The sequence below is a fragment of the Diabrotica undecimpunctata genome, chromosome 1 (assembly GCF_040954645.1).
Source record: "Diabrotica undecimpunctata isolate CICGRU chromosome 1, icDiaUnde3, whole genome shotgun sequence".
In the NCBI taxonomy this organism is placed as follows: domain Eukaryota; kingdom Metazoa; phylum Arthropoda; class Insecta; order Coleoptera; family Chrysomelidae; genus Diabrotica; species Diabrotica undecimpunctata.
The window spans coordinates 67,089,083-67,111,353 of NC_092803.1; the positions used below are offsets into that span (position 1 = coordinate 67,089,083).

General features: G+C 32.8%; 1 protein-coding gene across 1 annotated transcript in view; it reads right to left on the minus strand.

Moving 5' to 3' along the window:
* Positions 1-22,271, minus strand: part of LOC140450365 (myrosinase 1-like) — a 50,516-nt gene that overhangs the window by 24,927 nt on the left and 3,318 nt on the right. The window contains exons 3-5 of the mRNA XM_072543960.1: positions 14,407-14,607; positions 6,383-6,517; positions 2,127-2,387 (exon numbers count right to left, since the gene is read on the minus strand). Coding sequence (XP_072400061.1) covers positions 2,127-2,387; positions 6,383-6,517; positions 14,407-14,607 — 597 coding nt within the window. The remainder of the gene's footprint in view (positions 1-2,126; positions 2,388-6,382; positions 6,518-14,406; positions 14,608-22,271) is intronic.

The window sequence follows — 22,271 nt, forward strand, 5'->3', positions numbered from 1 at the left end:
AATTAGTTATTATTTTTGTGATTGCAAAGTATGGGGTGAAGAACATTCTTTGTTAGGATTATACCTAATGGTTCAACTGGAAAAAGTTGTAGGTTAGATTTCATTATTATGATATATCTGTTATTGCTGGTTTTAGGCCTTTGTGACTGTTGGACATTATTAAAGCTGCGTATAATTATTAATAATAATGATTGTCAAAGTAAAACCATTCCAGTTAAGTAAGATAATTAGGCAAAATAGGGCTGTCATTTAGGTACTCTTTTTTAGGTGTAAACGATTCCATTGCTTGGAGAAATTAATGAAGATATTGAACGCCAAATATTAAAAAAGTTAGGCATTCATAATGTTTATCAGTTTTGACTAAGGGCAGATAATGTAAATCATCATAAACCCCATTCTGCAATATTCACCTACAAAGTTGGTGTGCTTGGTAACGATATTAGCCTTTATGGCATAACCTACTCAACCAAGAGATAAACGTGGACAACATTCAAATAGACCAAATCAAACTCCGATGGTAATCGTGATGTTAATGGAGACGAATATTCACTGCGAGATAATCCGGGAAGACGATATTTACCAACAGAACTTACTATTAAAAAGATATTCATATAACTGTCTTGGAAAATTACCAAATTAACGTTTCATAAAAATTTCTGGACTATATTTAAAAGGTAAAATGTACATTTTTGCTATCCCAGATCGGACACCTGCGCTGAATTCAATTCGCTTCTTCAAAAAATTAATGCTACAAGAATAACATTAACGCTAATGTTATTTTTGTAATGCGATTTTAAAGTGATCTTTTGGATAAAAGATGGTAAATTTGTGTAGGATCTTCAAGAAGAGAATGAATGTTGGTGGTAATATTATGAGCTTTTTTAAGAGGATCACTACTTCCAAATTAATTTTCCAGGAAGACAATTAGTTGTAATGCTGGCAACGAAAATTTTACTGGATTGGCACAAATGAATTTTTCAATACTTGACAAAGCAGAGGGATTCATTTTAACAATTTCTTTGTCATCAGTTTTTGATTTCTTTCTAAGAGTTGATTCAGGAGTTGCGGAAGCTGTTGTTGGAAGTGCATTATTAAAGTTTTAGTTTGGGGGACTAGCGGTCATCGATAAAGTAGATGATTTAAAACTTATATCAGTGGAATGAGTTCTTTTGATGCAAAGATCATATAATTTGTATATTTATATGAGGTTAGAATTCAGGTGTTTACCTGAAAGTTTTCTTTATCTGATATTACATAGAAGTTATTCGTCTTTCGGTGAACTACATCGGATAAACGAGATAGGGGAAGTATGTAAGTTGTAATCCAAGTTCATTTTTAAATACTTGCTCTATGAGTGCATTCCAGATCGAAGTATATACGTTAGATAGTAGTAGCCTCTTTGCAGGTGTAATAAGTCTGCGAATAGGTATTCTTTGATTTCTAACAAAAATAGAAGGATACTTTTTCAAAGATTATATAAACCACAGAAATACTATGGACACAGAAAGAAGGATAGATGCATATACGCTGGTTAGAAATACGTATAAGGTTATTTCTGTAGGAGTAACAATCTCGTCAATTGTCTTGCTGTAATCAAATAGCACTACGTCTGTGATGGCGCGCACAACAATGTATTGAGTTCTACTGAGATACGATGTTGCTGTTATAGATTTTTTATGTGTGATTTTGGTTACTGCAGCAAAGCTAGTTTGAAATGTTTGTGAAGATGATGTCATAATTTGATTTTATTATTTTGGATGCCAAAATATTAAGTATGGCCCGAAACGACTGGCCTAATTTTAGTTGTCGAAAGTGTTTAGGTGATATCGACTTACCAATATTTACTTGATAAAAAAATCGCATTAACTGACAAGTTTTTATTAAAGATAATAAGTACATATCAGAAGAATAGGTGTTCACTCGTTAGCTTTTCAAATAGGAATAAAAAAGTAGTCTAAAATAGGTTAACTAAGTTATGATTGCATAGAACGATAATAATTAGTTCCCATAATATAAAAATAAAAATGGAAATGAGGTGCCCTTTATAAGATATTTATAAAAGTTTAAATAATAAATCAGTTTTTTGTTAAAATCGTAAAAATTAACAGACACTTTATACTGCTTACCTCTTTGCTTCTGTCTAAATTCTTCATCGTATACATGCCATGCTCTGGCATGAGCTAATAATAAATGGTACACGCAAACGTACTCCTTGATTCCTTCTGATCGGATAAGCGGTGGAACCAATCCAGAAGCATATCCTCCATTGCAAACAGCAATGGGCTCGTTAAAGGTTGCCCAGTACTTCACGTCATCTCCAAAGAGCGAGAAACATACTCTTGCATACTCTTCAAACCATTGAACAACACTTATGTTTAAAAATCCGCCTAAAAATACAATAGTATAACAAAATTTCTGATATGGAAGACAGAAAATATAGAAACATAAAATTAACTTTTTTTACTTGTTTGAATCAACAGTTAGAATCTATGGAAATCAACAAATTAAAAAATACAGATATAATTCTGAATGACCAACTTGAGACAAACAGTTCTCCCCTCCTCAACGTATTTCATTAAAGACTATAAAGTGTAAACGCATGCCAAAAATAGATCACTTGAGAATGGCAATCAGCCGAAACAGCTGTAGTGTTAATAATTTTACAATAAATGTTGTACAAGTTTTAAAAACAAAGTTTTTAGTATTTTATTGTTACATAAAGTGAATTTCCATCAAGTAACGGTCAAATTCATCAATTATTTATAATTTTTGGACTTAGTACATTCTGCTTTAGTATCTTGAATAAATGATAGAACTACCTAAATATATACATACATATATAATCGTTCCTCTTCTACCGTAAGAAGTCGAGGGGAGTGATTCTAGCTTTTGATGAATTTTTTTCATTTTTTTCATATCTCTCAATATCTGTGCTATAATTACTGTTCTATTCTTGTATTAATTTGCCTCTTTGTTTTTTCCTATTGGTTTAGCTTGCCACATTCTTTTCACTTTTCTGTTATTAAAATCCGTAAACTTATTTGCGAAACCAAATTCAGATTTTTGCTTTAATCTGTGCCTTCTAAGAATTGCAAGGCAAAACAGACGTTGATAACGATGTTATTCGAGACATGGGGAATCTAAAAATTGCATTCCACAACATATCTCTTCAACTAAGCAAAAATCCTTAACGAATTGGTTTCTAGTACTCGTACAGAGTATATCGGAATAAAAGGAAAAATACAGTACACTTTAAACAATTTTACCACACGCTGAACTGTCAAAAGATTTGAAGTATTTCCGTATCAGTTGCGTACAATTGTCTAATATATTTAATTAAAATTATTATTTTGTGGAATATTAGACTTAAAGAGTTATTTCATAAAATTTATATTAGTAAAAATAACAAATGTTTTTGGTTATTTAGTCAATATAATTCTAAAATTCCCAATATAATGATGATTACATTTTTCTGATTATTAGACCATGTATGAAAGATCGAGCAGTTCCGTATGGGTTTCGTATTATTAGCTCTGTTAGGAAAATTTGAACTCTAAGGTTGACATTCTGGAAATTTTAAATATAAGTGATGTCACTTTATATAAATTGTGACGTGCACGCATTTTTATATGAAAAATACTATACATATACGTGAATTATAAATATACACATTTCCAACACTATTGAGTATTCCTACAACCGATTGTTCTGCAGTTTTATACCCATCATCTGTATAGTAGGTATAACCCTGAATCCTGCGTTGTGTGTTTCTTTCCCTATCCCTTTCATGGGCATGTGTTCCTTCCCCTTTTTCAATTTTCGCTCCTATCGGAGATTGGAAATCATTCTGGCAATTATAATTTTGTTGGTGAACAATTTACAATTTACTAATGTTTTGTATTTTGAGAACGATTTTCGAAGTGGAAATTGAAACGTCAATAAAAGTACTTCTACCTTTAATTGTGGCTTATTCCCATTTAAATAGTAATTATTTTAATTGAATTGCATTCAAATCATTCACGGAGATTACGTAGCCACGAGATTTCCACGTAGCCACGTCTTCCTACGCTTCTTCTGCCTTTGATTTTGTCCTGCAATGTGTTCCTTAACAGTTTGTATTTTGCACCTCTCATGATGTGCCCCAAGTATTTCAACTTCCTGATTTTTATGGAATTTAAAACTTTGCATTGCTTTTCTAGTTGTTCGAGAATTTGTGCGTTTGTTTTTGCGATCCATCTATGATATTTTCAAAATGTGCCGATAACACCACATTTCAAATACTTCCAGGTTATTAATATTGAACTATTTCAGTGTCCAGCCCTCAATCCCATACAAAAGGGTGAAAAAAATATAACATCGAAGCATTCTTATCTTATCGGTATATTGCTATTGCGTTTACAGAAAAGTTTCCTGATTCTGTTAAAAGTTAACCGTGAAATGTCAATGCGGCATCTAATTTTTTTTTGTTTGATCATTACCTACTATGATCAATGCTCCAAGGTATTTGTTTAAAGATATTTGTTCAATTTCTGTATTGTCTAGTACTAGCTTAACATTGATGCTTTGTGCATTTGTAAATACCACGAACTTGTTTTTTTTTCAAATTTATTATTAGTCCTTAATCGTTGCAATATATATTTAGTTGTTTAGCAAGGTGTTCCAGTTGTTCTAGTGCTCACGTCAGAAGGATAATATCGTCCCCGTTTATTATTAGGCCTTCATTGATTTCAGTCAACGCTAATTCTGATACGGCTTTACTGTATATCTGGATATCCTCAGTCAGTTCATTTTAAACTTTCACTTTCGCTGTTTGATTTCAATATAGGTTACATATAATTCAAATGTCTCTACTGTATACGTTTTTATTTACCAAAATTTCTTTGAGATGACTATCCTGCACTCTTTGGCCTATATCTGGGTACCATATGGTTAGAAGTCATCAGTCATATGGTATCTGTAGTTTTATTTATATTACTTTATCTGACCTTGATCTAACCAATACTCAAGTTTTTTGCAGTCTATAATATCTTTCTCATGTCTTCCTTATAACGATGATTAAAAGAGCGAAGTTCAGTAGGAACTCCATAATTGCTATTGGCGTCACCTTAGACCTCTTGTAACTTTAAGGCAAGTAACTCTTTCATCTTGCCTAATTTGAGAATGATAATTTTTTGCTGTACCTTTGGCCACTTTACCATTGATTTCATATGTTATTATTGGCTTTACCGTTATGTTATAAATCCGATATACACGTCTAGTTTTAAACTTCATATTTTTTTATTAAGGCAGTCACTGCTGACTTATTTATTTTTTCTATCTGCATACTTCAAGTAACCTTCGAGTCTAATATTGGCCCTATGTACTTTACTTTGCTTACAGGATTATACCTATGTGATTTAGCTTTAGATAACCTTATCACTCTAAATTCCTCTGCTTGATAAATTGTATGACTTCTGAGCACTCATGTTAAGCATGTTAAGCTTTACGTTGCATTCTATATCTAACTATATTATCAAATTTACTGCTGAGATGACTAAGATGACATGGTGATCCACATGGCCAAGGATATGATGGCTGTCACTGCTGCGTCTATCTGTTAACCCATCCATAATCAAATTCCATAAGAGAGGAGATAAGACTCTTGTAAGTCTCTGAGTACCTGTACTAACACTCTCCTTCAGTAATTCTTCAACAAGCAGTCTAGCTACCTGCAACCCGTTTTATTTTTTTCCTTTTACTAAAACTGTCGTTGTAATTGATTCGTATAAGGTCTTGTCGAAAGATCCCTTTCTATCTCCAGTGCCTTTTTCGTAAATAATCCTGCTTTAAGCGCATGTTGTAGCTGATAAATTGAACTTTCAACCAAAACACCAACCTTATATTACCTATAAAGCCGTTTTTGAAGTCTTCAATATACATGATAATAGCGGTTTCTTTTCCAGTTTTAAATCTTGGACAACGATATGAGTCTTGGATAACTTTCTCTGTCGATTATTATGCTAGTAAGATATAAGGCATACGTAGGCATAAGTCAGCCTCAGTGTCACGTTTGATATCTAAAATAATATCTGTCATCTCTCTGTTGTTCTGTACTTAACTTATACATTATTATCTAAAATCGTTCATAATTTGTACTAGAAAAGTATGATATATAATACAATATATCATGAAACCATGAATATTACAATGTCAAAATAAATAGATACTAGTTCATATTTATGTTCACTATAGTACTATGTTCATGTCATCAGTATCAATTTTCCATTCTTTGGTAATTAATTATAATAGCCATTATTTACTTAGTTTTTTTTTAAATTAATATTGTCCCCTTTAAGTTTTACTTTCCTGCTACTTCCTTAATTTGAGTTAGAATAAATCTTACCTTTTCCTGGTTGTTGAAGTGTATCTGGAAGGTCCCAGTGGTAAAGCGTTACGAACGGTTCAATATTGTTTGCTTTTAGTTCCTTAATAAGATTTTTGTAATATGCTACGCCAGCATCGTTAATTTTACCAATACCTGCAATTAAAATTAATTTTAATATAAACATAACACAAAGTATATACAGTTACAATAAATATACATAATACTAAAGCAAACAATTTTTATGGAATCGTAAATAAAAAACTTCCAAACATGCTCGCTTTAGTCCACTTATGTTACGACTAAGTTTAAAAAAGAGAATAATCTTACTCATCTCATAACTTAAATAAATCAGTACTACACTACCGAAATGTAAAGCTGGGTCCAGACTATGTAAAAAACATGTTAAATAACAAAGTTTTGTTAATTGTTACAGAATTTTAAATAAAAAAGTTTTAAAACACAGTGTTGTACTTATAACATTTTTCTGGTTATATAGCATGTTTTATGTTATCCAACAGTTGTCGGTAAACACCAAAGAAAGCTATAAAACATTGTTGTAAAACCGCATCGCGACTGATCTACACTTAAAAACATGTTATTGAAACATTTCTCTGGTATAGTACGCGAGCAGCAACCGTCGGAGTCATATCGCCGTGCTCATTCTTGAGTGATTTTGCTAAATTTTTATTTGCTCTGTTCGCGTGGGGTTATTTGTTATTTACGCGATGGAATGGCCGAAATAGCTGACTACTCATTTAATTGAGCTATTTCGTGAACAGCGAGCATTATGGGATCCTACATTTATGGATTTTAAAAACCGAAATAAAAAACACGATGAATGGACTATGGAAATAGCCGCAGAAGTGAAAGCATCTTCTGCGTATGACGCCATTTTATATACTGCCTTACCTACCAGACATCCAGCTAAAAGTTATGCGCATTTTGTTGATTTGTTTTTTGTTACATAGTCTGGATGCTATGTTATATTATAACAACAAGTTACAACAAAGTTGTACAACAAGTTTGTTGTACAACTTTGTTATTTAACATGTTACATGGTCTGGCTTTAAGATTACAGTGTTAAACAGTCTTATGCTAATTATATAGTAACGATATCCTATAATTAGTAGATATAGTGATGCTGCCGCGCTGACTTATAAGTGGACATAATAAATGCAACGAAAAATTACAAACCGTTGCTAACAACATTAACAACTGAACTGATTACTGGTGAATTGAAGAAAAAACGATATCAGTATATATTAATTTTAAAAATAAGAAGAATTGGCACAATCCGATTAGTGTAAATAATACTCACATACGCCAAAACGCTACGCTGGAGGATCAATGTTAAAAACCATCTACACGTTTTTCATGTCGACTATGTATCAAGCTTATGTGTTTAGAAGATTGAACATGGATTAGTTTAGATTGTTAGATTGTTACGCACACTCAAATTCAAGTATTGAAAATATTTTTGACTTAATGATAACTTTACATTTGCTGACTCTACTATTCAAAATACTACTGTTACATAAACTATCAACTTCTTGTATTTGTATACATTTTTTGACATTCCAGACATTACTAGACATTTCGGCATTTGTGATGACATCTCGAGCATTCTAGATTTGTTTAATACTTCTTTTGCGTCAAGGAACTTTTTCTATAGGTAATAAATCTCACGGAACTGCCGTAACGCTGCTCTTTCCTTTATAGTTATTTGACCCGAATAACTAGTCTATCAGAAACCTACTGAAGCCAACAGGGTGTACCAGTTCCATGGTATGGAACTAATCTCTCGATATGAACTATCTTGGGTTTACTTTTCTCTGAAAACTGTATATGGTAGATCAGATCGTTTATTTTCTGCAAGAAGGTATATGGGCCCTTCCAATTTCGTTGAAGTCATATCTTTCGAAACTTGTCTCAGTAGCATGCAAGTCGAGCCTGGCCTTGGCTTTATCACTTTGAAGCTTCGAACTGTTAGGAGCAAATTCGTAGTATTTTTCTTTCAAACTTTCGATGTACGTCATGGATGAAAATTCTTCTTCGCAGGGAGGCTCTTCCGACAATTAGATCTTTAGGAAGCTTTATTTCTTTGTGAGTGATCATCATTGATGGAAAATAACCGGTTGCTTCATGTACGGAAATTCCATAGGCTAACAGAAATAGAGGACTTAATATCATTATCAGTGACAAACATTGAAAGGTATTGACAAACAAACTAGATATTATGTTTTTCGCTATTCCCTCCGAATGAGTATGGAGACGCGTAGTGCCAGTGAATTTTTAACCCAATATTATTATTAATTCTTGCCAAAATTCTGATTTAAAATTTCATCCTTGATCGCAATGAAACTCTAAAGAAACTCCATTATCTTGATACGATGTATGTTATGAATGCTTTTGCTGCTCTAGTCACTTCTTGATTAGAAAGGGGTGCAATTTTAGGTCTTATTGAAAAATAATGCATTTCTACCATTAAGTACTTGTTTTCTCTCTCTGTCATGGGAAGTGGACCGAGAATATCCACTGCAAGTCGTTCAAAAGGTTCTAGAGCTTGTTCTACCGTGTCATAAATCGCATTTCTTATACCATTCTTCTACATTTCGGCGACAATGAATCCAGTGGCTAATATTCTTTTAACTCCAAAATGTCCTTAATAATGGCTGCTATGAAGTTCTTGCACACTTTTTTATTGTGTGGTTTTGGCAGTACCACTTGTTAAATTGTACCTACTCCATCAGAACTTTCTCACTTCCGATATAATAGGCCATTCGAAAAAAACAGAGATTTTCATGAAGCCCAGTATGGCTTTCTAGTTTTACTGTATTTAGTTATTTCCTGCCAAATAAGTTTTATCCATTTTTAAGACATTCTCGTATGACTTTTACGTCACTATCTGGCTTTTGATTCTTTTTAAGGTTTTCCAGAGAAGTCTGATCATTATCTTTTTCCTGTTTAACTGTGGTTATCTAACGACTTACTTCTTCAGTTACTTTTTTTTTCTTCAAGTGTTTTAAAGTACTGATATTGTTATTCCAAAAAGGGTTGTCAAGAAAGAATACCGGCATTGTTATGGAGACGCCATTTTCGATGTACTACGTCGAAGATGTCCAAAAGCTTTGATGAAAAACTTATGAACAGACCATTTTACAGATTCAGAAATATTAATTTAGCTAAAATAGGAGAAATAAAATGTCTTCCAGCCAAAAAAAATTCCACCGCTCTCACTAATGTTACACTTCGTTAAATTACTTTTTTCTAAAGTCGTCCCGAAAACTAAACTTTCTGTAGGATTTATTAAATCGATTTACACAAATCGTTCCGAAAGCAACTATTTTCAGGACGATTTTTTTCACTTTTAGAACGATTTTTTAAATCTTGGAACGATTTTTTTACTTTTAAAACGATTTTGAGTATCTATGTAGGGCTTTAACAATAATCAACTTTATTTTTATTATGACAGTGCTTGTCATATAAGATCTGAAAGTGTTTTCGCTTTTCCATTTCAAAAAATAAAAATCAGTAGTGAAAGTGGCGCCGAATTCATTCCACATGAGGCTAGTGAAGCTGCTAAAACGGCTACTTATGAACTATTGCCACTAAAATTAAGAGAGACTATAGTTAGCGATGCTAGAAATGGGATACCAAATAAATTAGTGGAGCTACCTCAAATGTGCGTGACAGACTCATATGCACGGGTAAAAATAGGAAACAGAACATGGATGCCATTTAGTATAACATCACGACACAGAAAAAGAGCCCCCTTATCATCGTGTCTACTCAATTTAGCCTTTGAATATGCAATAAGTAAAATATCGTCTGAACTAATAGGGGATGTACGAATCGAGGATTAAAACTATTGTTGGTCTTTGCTAATGATCTAGATGCAGTCTCTCATTCTCCAAGAGACGTGGGAGAGGTGTTTTCACAACTCATGGAAGAAGTAGTCTGAGTCTTCGAATAAATGAAGAGAAGTCGAAATATATGCTAGTAACCAAGACGAAGAGCTTGGCAGAACATAACTATTAATGTTCACAACTTGAAGTAAAAGAGTTTAAATATCTTGGGGTAGTAATCACAGGTGACAAGCACAAAGAAAAAGAGGTCCCATCAAGGATAGTTGCGGGAATAGAGCATTACACTCCTTATCATCAATATTAAGATCTAACCTGCTCAAAATAAAATCTAAATTAAGACTGTACATATCAATTATTCGCCCAATTGTTACATATGCAAATGAAACATGGACTCTACACCAGCGGAAAATAAATAAGCTGCTAGTATTTGAAAATAAGGTTCTTGGGGAGAAGGCGCCGCAATGCTGAATTGATGAGTGCTAAAGATATTGTTCGTTGAGAGACCAGACGGTAGAAGATCAGTAGACCGTCCCAGAAAAAGATGAAAGGATGATGTTGCAGCTAATTTATCTAGGATTGGCGTACAATAGGAAATGGAAGCGCAAGATCGTAGAAGATTGAGGGTTACAGTGAATGCGATGAAGACTCATCCCAAGTTGTAAAGCCAGTCAAGAAGAAAGTTAAGAGATAGGAATGAACTGATAGCTCATAAGTAACGTTGAGGCATGTTTAAAATTTCCTTAAATTATTCCCCTTAGAAAATTACTTTCACGCCTCCTATGTCTATGTATTTTGCTAGAAACCTTAAAAATAACCTATAAGCAAAGAGCGATTTGTCATGCCTTTTTCACAACAACTAAATAGTTCGCCATATGTTCCTCGTTCTTTTTATCTTTCATTTGTTAAATAGAATTTAACAAATCCCTTCCTCTTCCTCTTAACAAAGAAGTCAGTTTCTATCTTCATAATCTTTCCTGTCGCGAAAAAGTAGCAAGATTAGAAATACGACCACACTAGCCTTTTCAATTAAGTATCATTTTCGCATTGCACTTTTCGGCCAATACTCCCACCCTTTTTTATCCTTAGCTTGTCTAAGTATCAGAAATCGAGTTCATTTCCAAGTTGGTTCCTGTGGCAAGCAATTTATCTTCATTAAACGGCGGTAAATGTATTTTCAATTCACCATTATTCATATATGTTTCTACAGTGCTTTCTACATTAAATATTATCTCTTTTGTTATATAAACGTCTTCCAATTCGAGGACACGAAGTCACTTCTGTTTGCCGTTCTTCTCCACTTCTCTTCTCTTGTTATTCTGCATCTCTTTTCTTTCTTCCTGCATCCATGCAGTTCAGTCTAGTCTAGTGAGAGAATAGACTGATATGTTACCTGTGCCTACATCAATTTGAGAAATTGCGAAGTGAAGCCACCGTAATTCGTTCATCATCATCAGCCGTTTTGAGTCCACTGCTGGACATAAGCCTTCCGTAAATAATTCCAATGCATTATATCTTGAGCACCCTGAATTCTACCGGTAATTCGTTACCCTAACTTAGTCATCGACACTGCTTGAGAAGTCCCAATGTACCTGTTGCAAGGGCAACGCATCAAGTGCCTTTATTATTGAGACCGTTCTATGAAAGACGTCATTACCTGTGCCTACCTGCTGCCGACTAAGTACAATATAGACCATTCAATTGTGAGTACCGAAATTTTTACCTAAATCGTTAGGAATTGATTTATGACTCGAGTTCAGTGCCTTTACCTTACTTATTTATGGTTGTTTATTTTGAATCCAACCGAACGAACTATTATTACAGTAGACTCCCTCTATAACGAAAACTGAAATGACAGACTAATTACCTCGTTATAAGCCGATCTCGTTATATCAGACAATCATAATACTGTGCATACATATGAATCTGTAGTTTTCTAAACCATTAACTTCCTATAGTGAAGCCATTCGGAGCAATATAAGATGCTAATAAATATTGTTTGAATGGCGTTTTTGAAAAAAAGTTATTTACTTTTATTGTCAATGAAATATATTAAAACATAAAAGAGTTGTTTACTTTTATTATCAATGATATACGTTAAAACAAAAAAGCTGTACTTATATTTTTTTCCAACTACATAATGTATAAATCGTATTTTCAAGGATAACATAAACTATTGCTTCTGCAATTTTAAGAACTCTGTTATTTTTAACTGCTTTAAATGGTCCAGTATCATTCTATCATATATTTTCTAAAGATGTGAAACAGTTGTATTTATTCATTGTAAAGAAGTTTATTGCGGGCTGCAGTTAAGTTTATTGAGGGGATGTTTGAAAAGGTATTTATTTATAGCCACGACCGGACTAACAACGTAAAAAACACGTTTTTGGATCTTATTTTCTCTCGTTATACCCAAATTTGCCTAGCTATAGACGGTTATAGTTCAATAGAAATTTCACGGGACATCTAATGTATCTCGTTATAAGCGAAACCTCGTAATAACCGTGTTCGTTATAGAGGGAGTATACTGTATTATAAAACTACGGAATAATATATACGTATGAATTACGAACAATTTGTTTTATATGTATGTTATATTTATGATAGATTTCATACACATATTCATACACAATTTCATATTTACGTATCCTCTAAGCGTAAAAATCACTTATTTGTTTTATTTCAAGCTATCAAATATTGACGCAGATACAATTATAATATTCCTGGCCTTTTCCTTATTCTTGAGGATACTAAATTATTCATAATTATTTTTCAAAAAGATATTTTTTGTTGTATTTAATAATAAATTGTGCAATCACATATCTCGTGCCATTTAACTGTTCAGTAAAAATTGTTATAGTACATTTACTTTAACTATACATCAATATAACCTTGTTAATGAACTATTTGCCTTTTATTTTTTTATTATGTATATAAATTTATTTCATGTGCATGGTGTATCTTTTTCAGACATTGATTTATATTACTATTTGGTTTATCATATAAACAGTGTATATGTGTCAAAATATTAAGTGTGTACCGCATAATCATGATAACTTTTCTCTCACGGTTTATTTTATTCTCGCGTGATTATCTTAACCGTACCTTATCTTTCTCGTTATCTTATTTTATATGTCGTAGGTTTCCCTGTTTCTCTAAAAATAGGGCGGTGCCCAAATATTTCCCCTATCTTTATCTTCAAACTTCTCTTCCCTTTATCTTCAGTACTTCTCTAACTGATTCTTTGTATTTGAGCTGTAATAAGAGCCCCGACCAAGAAACTTCTACCAGACTGAAGCCCGAGCCTAGTTCAGTTCCCTGTGTAACCTCTACTCTGTCAAATAAAGAGGGTACAATGTATCCGTTCGAATTTTTTTTTAATATAATAAACACCTGCCAAAAAATATTGTACGTAGAACGATTTAAAAGTGATTTTACGGGATTAGCAGAATTCCAGGACTCGCCTTCGGCTCGTCAAGGAAACTTCCTAGTCATCAAGCAAAATACCACTTTCTTAACTTGTTACGTAAATTATTATAACTGAAACACTACCAACATTACAATAATTATTTTCAACTTTTCAAGACAATGACAACTATTCAAAATACTACTGTTATTAACTGTCAACTTTCTGTGTTTATATATGTTTTCTGACATTCAAGACATTACTAGACATTTTGGCATTTTTCGATGACATCTCGAACATTCTAGTTTTTATAATACGTTTTCTATTTCGTCAAGGGACTTTTCCTATTGGAATAAATCTCACTAAACTGTCGTAAAAATATTGTTGTGAATTCACTAAATAAAAATATTTTTTCTCTTCTTATGTGCTTATTTGCACGACCGCTAGTTGTGGAAGTTTTAATATATTATAATGGTTTATAACGTCAAAGATTTTTGTAAGGACAACATAAAGATAAAATAAAAAGTAATAAAATAGTTTGAAAAACAGCCTTAAAAAAACGTCTACGAAACAATATCTGGAGTTGTGACATACTTTGATGAAGTAATATAAAGCGTTCAGCAAAAAATGACCTTGAAATCACAGATACATTAATTATGTTAGTACTAAAGAATAAAGAAAAAATTGCCGTAAAATAAAATAAAAGTTCTTGTTTATAAAAATAAAATAAAATGGTGTCAAAAAATAGAAGAAGAACATCCTTATTTACTTACCATCGGGCAATATTCTAGTCCAAGCCAAAGAAAACCTATAATGCGACACTCCCAGTTCTTTAAGGATGGCTATATCTTCCTTGAATTTGTGATAAGAATCGCAAGTAATATCTGCGTTGTCACTATTGGCGATAATGCTAGAGTTGGCGTGTATTGCTGCATCCCAGATACTTGGCGATTTTCCATCCTCATTCCAAGCACCTGAAAAATTTAAATGGATAAATATTAATGTGGCATATTGTAAATATATGATTCGTCTAATTTCAATACCCGACAAATCCACTGAGGTCAAATGTTGGGAAATTCAAAAAAACTGTTTTTGTATGAAATTAAGCTTATGGGTATTTATATTTTTTTATTAGTTAAAAGATAGGTTTCTGAATTAAAAATCATTTGTAATTATTCTGAAATACGTAATTTTAAATAAAATTTAAAAAACAAAAATTGTCTTGTCGGGTTTTGACTTTTACTTACGGATTTGTCAGGTTTTGAAACTAACGCGTATGGAATTGTCGGAGTTTGAATTGAATTTGAATTTTGACAAAAAACATTAAATTAAACTATTAAATCCGGAACTTCGTTAACTGGTTCACACAAATGTTCATTGTTGATTATCTCTGGAATCTCATTGCTTTCAACATTATCATATTTCTTGAAAATATCATCATAATATTTTAGACTTTTAAGTTATTGCCAATTTTTTCCCCAATGTTTTTCCAATAAGCTCTTTAGGTCCTCAAGCTTTTCTTTTTTAGGACGTACACCACCTGTAACTGTAGATTGGAACATACTTTTAACGGATTTTCCTTTTTTAAATACAGACATATACTCCCCTAGATCACGTTTATAAGACTGTTCCCCTCTAATAGTTAAAACTTTGCTGTTTCGATGTCTTAATAGAAATCTTTTGCTCATATTAAATCGAAAGTGACACTGTGCAGGAGGTTTAAGTACAGTTGGACAATCCTTTTTCCGGTCGTACACCATCACATCCTAACCCAAGATATTGAGAGTTCCATGGTCTTTAAAAATTTCAATGAACTCTTCTGGAGAAACGATGGTGTCTTCTTTTAATAACTTTTTTGATCTTTGCAAATATCTGTCTGGGGGAATAAATGACTGTCCCACCACAGGGAATATAATCACCAAATGTTTTAAAAATTAAGGTGCATCTACAATAAGCCATTTAGTACACATAGTTATTAAGATAGAATTTTTATTTTGTCCTCCGCATCCATCTGCAAAAAGTCGTAAAGTGCGTATATCGTCTTCAAAGTTTACTTGTGATAAACGGCACTGGCATAAAAACCCATTTTCCTTAGTCAACAGGGAATGGGCTGAACCTGTTACAGCAGCAAAATTGTACGTATATAACTGCCGGCTGTAATAAATTGACTGATCAGGAATCATCGGCATAGCCTGATTCTTTTGACAATCAAAGTCTCTTGTTGTGCCCAAAGTGTCGTACCTTCAAAGAAGTGTAGTTGGAATAATTATACCGTTCTTTAAGTTTTATATATGGCGACGTTATTGCAGCGTATTTGTTGTTTCTTCATGCTTTTTCAGGATGTGACACGATATCAGTAGCTTACAAGATTGTCAAAATTAAATTCATCAAACTTTCAGCATTCTTTCTCAATGAGAAAGCCCAGCCATCTTTGCTCACTGTCTTTGGCTAACGTTTTTTTTTCTCTTTATATGGTGGAAATAAAGATGATTCTTTGATAGCATAAAATACAAACGATTAGCCAAGACAGTTAATAAAAGTAAATTTAATTTTTTATCGCTTCCGAAAACACAAGATGCAGCTCGTATTCACAATCTTAAAGTTTATCACCAGAAAACACTACGATCCTAAAGATTAGGGCTGTAAAAAGCATGGAAAAATTTTGATATCAATCAAAACTTTCAAAACTCCAGTACCACCCGAACTTCTGAAATTAATTTTCTGTAGACGTAAGGGAAACTCTGGAAGTATGTGTGGTTGCCTAAAAGCAGGTATTAATTACTCTGCTGTGTGTGTGAATAGTTCTGGAGAAACCTGTATTTTAACATCTTAGAAATATTAAAATTATTCGAAAAATTCGATGAATTCGAAAATAAAATATCCACACTGACGCCAATTTTAACTCCCGTTCTTCCACAAAAATTTTGATATTGAATTACATCCTGAAACGCAATCGTTACCATCAAATAAAATAAAAAAACAACAGCTGGAAACCAACTTTTTAAATAATATGTAATTATGCTTAATATTATCTCACCCGAAAATTTTCTGTGGATTAGGCCTAATGGGGATACCGCTTTAAAAAACGCGCTAAACTTTACCTTATAGGTGGTAGGGAAAAAGGTCAATAATAAAATTACAAATGAATATTAAAAAAAATTAATCAAATATATGAATAAAAAAATATATAATAGAAAACTAAGCCTATTTCGTTTTTATCATATTCTTATGAGTATCCAAGAACCCGGTCAACTTTATTGAAATTATTGAAATTAAACAAATTTGTAGTAAAAATTATTCGTCGAAAAACCATCAGTAATATTGCTTTGAAGAGTTTTAATTATAAAATGACCAGAAAAAAGTTTTAATACCAAAAAACAATTTGTTAAAAAATTAAAATTTTTAGTTATTTTTATTAATAACTTTTTTATTTTCCATTATACGATAAAAAGTAATGGAAATAAAGTGGTAGTATTGCTAGTTGCTAGGCTATACACTAAACTGCAGAGATTACGGTGGGCAGGGCATGTGGTCCGCATGCATGAGAATAGAATCCCCAGAAAATTACTAAATGCCAGAATGCAGGGAAAAAGACCTGTTTTAAGACCTAAAAAGAGATGGGAAGATGAAGTCGAGGAGGATGCCAGGAACTGCCTGGGAACGCGTTCATGGAAAAGAACAGCGGTAAATTGAAATGATTGGAGAAGCTTGTTGAAGGAGGCCAAGGCCCGATTTGGGCTGTGGTGCCATTGAATGGATGGATGGATTGCTAGTTTACGAGATACACTATAAAAGCCCTTTGCACCCATTTTTAGAATTATTTTAAGATGGTGAGTATTCAACAATCCGGTAAACTTCGGAGCACTGTAAAATCCAAAAAAATTAATGAAATTAACCAAATTTTTAATGACAATTATTCTTTAAAAAAACCCTGTATACCACAAAAAAGAAAATGTGTGAACATTTTTAGCTATTTTTGTTTACAACCGATTTATTTTCTTTTCTACGATAAAAAGTAATAAAAATAAAGTTGTAAATAATTTAATTTGCTATAAATAATGTCGGATTATATTTTCTGTAAAGCTGCTAGTTTATGAGATACAGCGCCAAAACCCATTGCACCCCTTTTTCCAAGATGGTGGCCAGGTGACAAAAGTAACGACCTAACAAACCTAGACTTAAACTTATTCTTCCCCACCTCCAACACATTAAAAAAAAAAAGATTACGTCCTCTTAGAAATGCAACCTTATGTAACTTTTCAATGGACTAATTCAAAACAAGCCCTTCGCGTAGGACAGGGGGAATAAAAAGAAGAAAAGAATGGTTCGATACAGAATGCGAAATCAAAATCAAACAGAAAAACAAAGCAAAAAATAAATGGATATCAAATGGAACATCATCGAAATGAATAAATCGTCATCGGCTACTTTAATACAAAGATTTAGAATGTTACTTACATCTTCAATATCAGAGTATTCATTATTGTTATACTAATTCATCTTTGCAAAAGGATAAGTGTTGTTATTTAATTATGCATCAATCGTATTCATCCAATTCCTCTTTCACTGTATATCACTTTTGCACTATTTACGTATAAAAAGGAAAATAATATTAGTCCGAAATTCAGATTTATAATTAAACCACAAGTGGAATATTTGCTGAGAAACACTGCACAATATCCAGTAGGCGAATTCGCTAAGCAATTACCGTAAAGACTAAACAAATAAAAAGCGACAAATTTCTGCTTCATTATAATAGGTAAACATTTTTTTCTATTTCATATAAAGCTACCTACGATGAATCGGCTAAATTTTAAAATATAATTAGCGTTTCTGTGAAACCTATTATATGTACATCTAGTTTAAGACATCAACAAAATATAGTTTTATTTTTAAATCAAACTTTTAAATCAAAATTAATTGCATTATATTTTTGCTACGTCACTCTCGTATGTAAAATTTTCAATCCGTTCTCATGAAGGTTAAAAATAAGTTTAGATACGATATGTCTTACTAGGTTGATTTATTCTCCACTTTTATTCTTGGTTCTAAATAATTTGTTTCATTGACGTTGTAGGCGCTGTACAATATTTTATGTAAAGGAACTATAGAACAGATTCTACTACTTATATCTAGGAATATTATTTATTTTTTTTTTCAATTCCATCTTAGTCTAGGTCGATCTTCTTCTTCTGATAGGTGATTTATCTCAGACTATTCTAGCTATTATATTTTCTGACAGTCTGCTAATGTGACTATTCCATTCTTCCTAGAAATTGCACCCATTCATTTATCTTCCATTTTATTTCTGTATTTCTGTGATGTCGTTGATCTGTCCAACAGCGTCATAATTTTTATTAAAATGTATTTTGCTTATATATACATATTATTGGAGGAACGAAGGTTTTTTTGATTCCATCCTTTAGTTACTCTTCGGGGAGTTATGTATCCTCTACTTACACTTAGCGAGAAGTTAACCGGGGGCTCTGTTGTCAGCAAGGTGCTACCAGCAGTGTAGAATACTTTAACAGTTTGAATTTTTTGCACTTGATTATATATATATATATATATATATATATATATATATATATATATATATATATATATATATATATATATATATATATATATATATATATATATACCTTTTTCTTCTTTTTATATAAATATATGACTCTCTGTTGTCGTTCCATCGTTTTCGTGATCTTCCTACTGATCGTCTTTCTATTGGGAAACTGTCTCTTGCCATCTTTACTACTGTATTTGTTGTCATTCGGCTTATATGATCGTTTCATTCTAGTCTTCTATTGCATCTACGTCGTATATCTGTACTTCTAGCTCTGTTCCATGGTGTCTTACCATCAATTTTTGTAAGTTTGTAAGTGTCTTTTTGTCCTCGCTGTGTCAGATCTTGTTTCTAATGCGTATGTCATTATTGGTCTGATGATTGTTTTGTAAATTCTGCCTTTCGTTTCTTTCACGATATTTTATATTTTTCCATATTGTTTCATTCAGGCAGCCTGCGGCTCTGTTTGCTCTATTCACTTGATCTTCCACTTCTGTTTCGAGCTTTCCGTAGCTAAATTATGTGATGCCTAGAGTTTTAAACTCCATCACTTGTTCTATTATCTGACCTTCAAGCTCCAATTTACGTCTTAGTAAATTTTCTGTTGTAACGATGCATTTTGTCTTTTTTTGGGGAAATTAACATGTTAAATTTTCTGGCGGTTATATTAAATTGGTGCAGCATACGTTGTAAATCATCAAGTTGTTTTTCTCCCATTTGGTATCCTTTTTTAGTTCTTACTTTTTTTATTATTTCATCTATAATTAGGTCAAACAATAGAGGACTCAGGGGATCTACCTGTCTTATCCCATTGCCAGCTTCAATTGGAACAGTTAGTTCTTCTTCTATTTTTACTTTTCTTGTATTGTTTCGGTAAATATTTTCGATCGTTTTAATTATTCCGTACATGAAATATTTGCCAGTAACCGAGTTAGGCTCTGAATGTAACCAAGTTTACACTCCTCGACGTATAGGACTGTCGCCAGAGTGTCGACTTTTCGGCTAGCCCTGGATTGCGAAATAATTGTCTCTTCGGGTCTTTTACGTGGTCTTTTATTTATTTTCGCAATCACGCTCGATAGTGAAGATCTCACTCCGTACCGCCACTTCTCGTGAAATAATTCATAAGTCCCGCTGGGACCTTTATTCATTTTCAATAACTGATTTGGCGGAAGTGCAGCTTTAGCTTGTCCACAGATTGAGGAGTAATTCTAAGTCCGCTCGGGGTTGTATTTAATCCTAACCGTCGGTGGTCTATCAGAACACTGTGGCAGTTCGACATGATCTAAAATAGCTTTAAGTCTATCTGACTTTATGTATTTTAAAGATCAATATCTCCTTGACCAGTGAGCGTTCTCTTCCAACTGTTTGATGGCTTTTGATAATACCGAAGTCGTGGGACCTCGTGTTTATCCCAACAATTTAAGAGATGTAGAGCTTTCGTCTTGTAGTTCGATGAGGTGTGATATAGGTAAAAAATAAAAACGAAGAGGTTTCTTGAAGTGAGCTACTCAGCGAAAATACGTCTTGACAGTATCAAGATTAAGACTAGACAAAGATCTTCCGTTCGGAAGACTAATACTATTGCAGTTAATAAGAACCCTTGTAATTGACCGACCAGGGTGACAGTCTTCACTGTGCTTCGTCCACTCTGGTGACAGTATCTGAATATTTTATTGTCGGTTCTACTGATATAGAAAAAATAAAAAAAATTTAAATTGTTAATAAAAGTTTTTGATTTATTGATTTTGTCTATTATTCGTTCCTTAAAGTAGTATATATCAAGAACTGTTATTTGCTTACTATCAGTATGCCAAAAAGACCTAAACCACATGTTGCTTTCTATATGAAAAAAGAAAGTGGGCTAACTTAAATTTTTGAAAAAAATTGTAAGATTTTCCATATTACAATAACTCCTGAAAAAAATATATCAGAATTCTGTATTGTTCTGCAAAAAATTACAATATAACTAAGCTCTAACATTAAGTACATTCGAGCAACTGCAAATTATGATGGGGGAACTAGCAGCCAGCTCCCAATACGTCGGCCTAAAAATGAATATGAAAAAAACAAAAATAACGACAAACACGGATGACCCCAGACGTATAACTATAAATAGCAGTGAGATAGAACAAATCCAGGAATATATCTACCTAGGCCAAATCCTGAGACTTGATAAAGAGAACCAAAGTGCGGAAATTACTAGAAGAGCAAGACTAGCATGGGCAGGATTTGGAAAACTTAGTTGGATACTTAAGAACCGTAAAATACCTCAATACTTGAGGAGCAAAGTGTTCAACCAATGCATCCTTCCTATCATGACATATGGATGTCAAACCTGGGCCCTAACCAAGGCAAACATGAATAAACTAGCCACAACAGAAAGAACAATGGAAGAAGCAATGTTAGGTATGCGATTGTCAGATAAAAAGTGGAACGACTGGGTAAGATCCAAAACAAAAGTCGAGGACATAGCAACAAAAATTGCCAAAATTAAATGGAGCTTCGCGGGCCACACTGCTAGACAAAAAGACCAACGTTGGAATACTACAATACAACATTGGAGACCTTACGAAAGTAAACGACCAAGAGGAAGACCACAGATGAGATGGGTTGATGATACTAAAAGAATAGCCGGAAGAAATTGGAAATATGTTGCTCAGGATAGAGACCGATGGAAGGAGTTGGGAGAGGCCTATGTCCAAACATGGACGACAGAAGCCTAAGAAGAAGAAGAAGAAGAAGAAGAACATTAAGTACGTATTTCCAATTTGAAAATATTTAAAATTTAAAAAACAGTTTTTCTCATTTTTTGCATTTTGAGCTTAGGTCACTTTGCATCTCATAGCTTCTTTTGTGTTGCTCTTTGTGACTAAAATACGTGTTTTTTATTCTATGTTCATTTTGTGCGGCGAAATTTATCAGAAGTCCTCCATTTTTAATATGTATATTTTGATTAAATTTTTGTTTTATACCTGTTATTATACAGTTGTTGCCAAGTTTTACATTAATGTCTCCCACCCAACTTTATTATTGCAGCCTTATTGGAAGGTCTTTATGAAATTTCGATTT